Source organism: Capsicum annuum, chromosome 4, assembly GCF_002878395.1.
Source record: "Capsicum annuum cultivar UCD-10X-F1 chromosome 4, UCD10Xv1.1, whole genome shotgun sequence".
NCBI lineage: Eukaryota > Viridiplantae > Streptophyta > Magnoliopsida > Solanales > Solanaceae > Capsicum > Capsicum annuum.
In genome coordinates this window covers 102,025,606-102,031,576 of record NC_061114.1, presented here as the reverse complement: position 1 = coordinate 102,031,576, position 5,971 = coordinate 102,025,606, and the positions used below count along the sequence as shown (strand labels likewise).

At 38.6% G+C, this 5,971-nt stretch overlaps 1 protein-coding gene across 1 annotated transcript; it reads right to left on the bottom strand.

Moving 5' to 3' along the window:
- Positions 1 to 871: 871 nt before the first annotated feature.
- Positions 872 to 4,957, bottom strand: LOC124897968. The gene is made up of 3 exons (XM_047411592.1): positions 4,638 to 4,957; positions 4,457 to 4,534; positions 872 to 1,145 (listed from the first exon to the last, which is right to left on the bottom strand). The coding sequence occupies exons 1-3, from the start codon at positions 4,955 to 4,957 to the stop codon at positions 872 to 874; spliced, it is 672 nt and encodes a 223-aa protein (XP_047267548.1).
- Between the last annotated feature and the right edge of the window lie 1,014 nt (positions 4,958 to 5,971).

The window sequence follows — 5,971 nt, the reverse complement described above, 5'->3', positions numbered from 1 at the left end:
TTAGAATCTTTAATCCAAACTAAGTGATAAAGACAACCTTTAGAGATTAACCTCCGAGCTCTAAGATAAGAAATAAACCTCCCCCTAGGAGCTATGGAATCACCCTCTCACTCTATAACCGGTTCACCATGAAACCTAAAGACAACCTTATGGGTCCGACAATACAAGGACATGTAACAAGAGGGTAACTAATCATCCCTAAAATAACTTCAAATCCACCATATCCAGTTTAAACAGATCTACCAAGTTCTGCTTGCTACCAAAAGATACCACACACACCCTATAAACCTTTTTAGCAATAACTGAGTCACCTATCAGGGTAGAAACAAAAAAATATCTGAGAGAACTTTAGGATCAAAACTAATACATATATCCATAAATGGGGTCACATAAGAAATAGTTAACCCCGGATCAAGCAGATAATACACGTCACGAGAAAAGAGGTGTAACATACCAGTAACGACATTAGGTGATGTATCAGACTCCTATCGAGATGCAAGAGCATAAAACCTATTCTAGCTTATTCCAATACTAGAAGAAAGAGCAATTACTGAAGCCATACCACTAGGTAAAGAAGCAGAAGATGAAGCAACCGGAGCTTTGACCGCTCTCGATGCACCCTTTACAATCAAATAATTTCTGACTATATGGCCTGGCTGAGCACATTAAAACACTTGTCCCTTTCTTTATCATAATAGCCTCGATGAAGACGACCATAGAAATGGAAAAAAGGGTTTGAAGAAGCCGACTGACCCCCACTCACCTAAGATTGGGCACCCAGTGCCTAAAAATTATCACCACCTTATAGACGTCAGTCACCCGACTGCCTTAGGTAAGGAAAAATAGAAGTAGAGAAGGAACCTAAAATCCTCTAGTTCTTTTTTGGCCATTTACCTCCATCCCGACCACTCTGCTGCTGAGCACCACTCTGCTTAGAGAACCTACTTCTCTTACCTATTCTTTCCCCAAACTCCACCCATTTCTTCTTTTCTTCTTCCACCTGCTGCAAGTGAATAACTAACCTCGAAATATCTATATCCTTAATCAGCAAAGCAATTTTGCTTTCAAGGATTAGATCCCGAGATAGCCTAGAAGTGAACTTTCTCATTCTTGCCCTTATGTCAGCCACCAAATTTGTAGAATACCTTGACAACTAATTAAATTTCAAGGCATATTCCTTAACATATATTTTACCTTGCTTAAGATTCACAAACCCTTCCGTCTTTGCTTCCCTCAACTCTTGACGAAAGAAACGATCAAGAAAAGTATTATAAAAAGCATCCCATAAGAACAACTCTTCCAACTCACCTCTATCCTTATCCCACTCCTTGTACTATTGGTACACAACATCCTTGAGCTGATAAGTTGCAAAATTCACACCTTTCATATTTATGGCCTACATCACCCTAAATATCTTCTTTATTTCATCTAAAAAATCCCGAGGATCCTTCTCTAAATTAACACCAGTAACCGTAGGAGGATTCAACTTTATAAACTGGCCAACCCTTGTGGCCTAAACAGAAAACCCAAAAAATGCACCCCGCTCAGCCTGAGCAACAACCAACTGAGCAATAGTATGAATAGTTTGGAAAAATTCTGCATTAGTCACCTCACTCTAAGGAGGACTAGTAGCAACCGGGGGAACTCCAGAATAATCAGGGATGGGACCCTGAGAACGAGTGTGAACTCTAGGTATGGGATGTACTGCATCAACATTATCCCCAGATAGGTTAGAAGAATTTCCTTGTGTTCCAAATTGTCAAGGCATGATCTGAAAAGTGAACAACTAAGGATTAGACAAGAATTCCAGGACTCAGGCACCAAGCTGGAAAATAGAATACCAAGAAAGTGAAACATTTCTAAATGCCCTGTAGCCTTTCTCTTATAAGTGTGGAGCGCTACACAGCCCTAAAAGAGACTCTACCAGACACGACTTTATGTACTCCCAATTGACCATTAACCTAAAGGACTAATACCAACTTGACATGACCCAACCTAAAGCTTGCCGTAATGGGCGTCTTAAGTCCGATCAGGACTGGAGGCCACCCTCTATACCACACCTAACCTCCAGTCGTCTTCCCTTAGTTGGCTAAATTTTAAATATATAACAAGATAGCATAACAACTCATGTTAAGACTCTGGTATAGGATCACGACTGTGACCAACCCAATTGATTCTAACCGTCCAACCATACAAAGCCAAACCAAAACCATAATCCTACCATAACCAAATAAGTTCCATTAATAATTAAATATATAATCCCAAATAAAATACGATGGAACAGTGAGAAATCTTGTCCAATGATGTTACAGCCAATACCAATGCCAATACTAAGGCTGACACTAATATCGATCCCGTCCATTCCAATTCATAGTAGTTCTATAAAAGTCTCTAACCAAAAGAATATAAAAATCCAGTTGGAGCATGCCCCCTAGCATAGCCAAAACCAATATACTAAATAATCCAAAGTATGAAATAATATCCATGAAATGGACCCTTCAAGAAAAATGAAGCTTACTATTTCAGTCAAAAGATGACCCCCAAATGTCTGAATGCTAAGCAAAAAGAGTAGAATGGCCGGTTCCTGCTTTGCGTGAGGATACAACCACGCAATAACGGGTTAGCGGGTGAATTCTAGCATGAATCGGGATAAGGAAAAAATAATATCATTTAAGAAATACAAGTAAAACCATCCATACGTACACAACCCATATATATACACATATATATATATAACCATGTCGGGAAAGGGGATCGGGTTTAGCATGCATTCAAAACCTTTAACCTGGGTATGTGAAGGTTAATTGTCCTAAAATCATCCATGAGCTATATGGGTCAAGTGTAACCCCCTAAACAGGCCTCAATACATATAGCCGCATAAATTGGAGATACCATAAGAGTATGGAATTCCTATTTATCCTTCACTCTCCGTAATATATATGTATAGTGTACCTAGAGGATTCTCGTATACCTCAGAAGTTTCGGAAAACATAAGTTTCCATTGTTCATCCATTGGACTCCAACCTTCACGGTTAGCTTTCAAACCCCGCCATTATTGCCTAATTAAAATAATTTTTCCAACCAAACCATTATTCCATTGTTATTAACCACAGCTATTCATAGTGGTATCATCATACCGACTATAACTTGCAAGCATTGTCCTTAGCCAAACCTTTTAGTGGTCAAGGGATTCCCATGTACCCATAGACCCTGTCATCCAATTACCTTAGGGGATTCCCATGTACCCCACAAGTATTCATTACCATATTAACTTGGGAGATTCCCTTGTACCACACAAGTATGTTTATTAAGCCAAATCATTCCAAAACCATTTAAGTCATTCATATCATTTAGAGTTACATTACCAAGTTTAAACCATGCATAAGTTCCATTGAAAACCCAATAATGCGGTAAAAACATTGTTATAGGCATTTTATCAAATACATTGGGGGTATAGTATTTCCAAAACAAAAGTCAATTACCAAACAACCATTCCCATGCAACCAATTATCCAAAACCACCACTAAAGAATATAAAAGCATAATTAAAACATGGAAAAATCATAACCAAGCATTTATAGCCAAACCCCTAAATCATATTTGAAAACCCAAAAATCATACAATCTTCAAATCATAAAAAAATTGCATAAAATCCATGCCTTTAGTTGGAACTAATAGTGAGGGAAGATAACATGCTTTAAACCAAGATAATGATGGAGAGAAATCACCAAGACATGCCCCAATTTACTCCTTAAGACAAAACCCTAGCTTCCTTTGCCCAAGAACTCTAAAGAGGATTTAAGAGTGTTTTCTAAGTGTGTAAGAATAGATTAGTAGGGAAAATAACCTCCCAAGTGCAATATAAGTCATGGGAACTTATTAAGATAAGTGGGGAAGTGTCCAAATTTCCCTCATTTAAATTGCACTTAATTCCCGTCATAGGGTACGACTGACCCTTATGAGTCTTACCCATCCTGTACGAGTGGTACCCAACTCTCGTACCCTAGGCATCCCCCTTGGACTTAGTGCTATCCAAGGTACAACACACCCAAACCCAAGTCATATCCAAGTGTATAAATAGTACCCATACACCATACCCCTAGCAGAAAAGAATCTCAGGAGACTTGAACACTGGCTACCATACGAGTCCATGGGATGACTCGTACCCTGGCTTACGGCTCATGGTAAGCCACACATACTCAGATCCATCTTACATTACCAAGTGTAAGGTCAAGTGAAGTAACCAAACAACCCATATCTACTGATACGACTCATAACACCCAATTCGTATCTATTACAAAACCTAAATTCATCCAATCAACCAGTATTGGTCAACATACAACTGGACCATACCACCCGTACCCAAGTACATGACTCATTCCCTAAGTCGTATCTTGTCCAGAAATAAGAAATCAAGGAAATTTTCTAAGGTACAAAAATTAGGGTGTTTCAGAAACCATTTGACATCACTAGCCAAAATGAGCACAGGCTCCTCCACAAAGGTCCATTGCTTATCCAACTGAATTGAATCCCGTCTAAGCATAGGGTAAGAATCAGGAATGTATTATCGCAGCATAGAAACATGTAACACTAGATGGAAACAATAAAATTTTGGGGTAACGCTAACTCATAAGCCACCTCACTAACTTACGAAGAATCTTGAAAGGTCTAGTATATATGGGGTGGAGCTTTCCCTTCTTCCCAAACTTCATCACATCCTTCATAGGCGATACACGGAGGAATACCCAATCACCAACTCCAAATCCCAAGGTACGGTGCCTTTGGTCTAGATAAGCCTTCTTCCTAATCTGAGCTGCTCTCAACTTTTCCTTAATCACCTTGACTTTATCCAACGACTCTTGAAGCAAATCGGTAACAAAGGGTCTAACCTTGGAAGTCTCAAACCATCCAATCAGGGAATGACACCACATACCATATAAAGCCTTAAAAGGCGCCATCTCTATACTAGAATAATAACTATTATTATATGCAAAATCTGCAAAGGCTAAGTGTTTTTCCCACTGACCTCTAAAATCCATAACATAGGCTCAGAGCATATCCTTAAGAATCCAAATAGTCTACTTTGACTGGCCATTAGTCTGAGGATGAAAGACTGTACTAAGGTGCACCTAAGTACCCAACTCTTTTAGAAAAGCTCTCCAAAATCTTGAAGTAAACACAGAACCCCAGTCTAAATGATAGATAAAGACACACCATGCAATTGGACTATCTCACATTTATAATATGGGCTAACCTCTCAGTACTAAAGTATATCTGAATAAAAAGGAACTATGCTGACTTAGTCAACTGATCTATAATGATCTAAATACCATTAAAACCATGGAAAGTGTGAGGTAAACCATTAATAAAGTCCATGGTGATCCGCTCTTATTTCATCTCAGGTATGGGCAACCTCTGAATCAAACCACCCAATTGCTGATGCTACGCCTTCACCTGCTGACAATACAGGCAATGGGCTAAAATCCATTGTATCTCTCTTCAAGCTACTCCACCTATAATACAGTCTTAAATCTCTATACATCTTAGCTGAACTTAGATAAATAGAATATCTAAAGCTGTAAGCCTCATGCAAAATCAATTGAATCAAATTATTGATCCTCAAAACACCAATGTGGCTATGAAATTTCAAGACACCTTCAGAATCAATGGTATCCTCTTACACTCACCTCTCAACACCTTATCACAAAGGATGCAAAGTCTCTTATTTGCAAATTAACGATCCCAAATCTGCTTAAATAGTATAGACCTAGCTTAATACTAGCAAGAATCCTTCTAGAATCTAAAATATCAAAGCGAACTAACAAGTTGGCTTAGGAATGAATGTCCCATGCCAACGACCTATAAGAAACTAAAATATACACCAAGATACCCACACTCACTGCCTTTCAACTCAAGGCATTTGCTACCATATTTACCTTTCTCAAATAATACAAGATGGAAATATCATAATC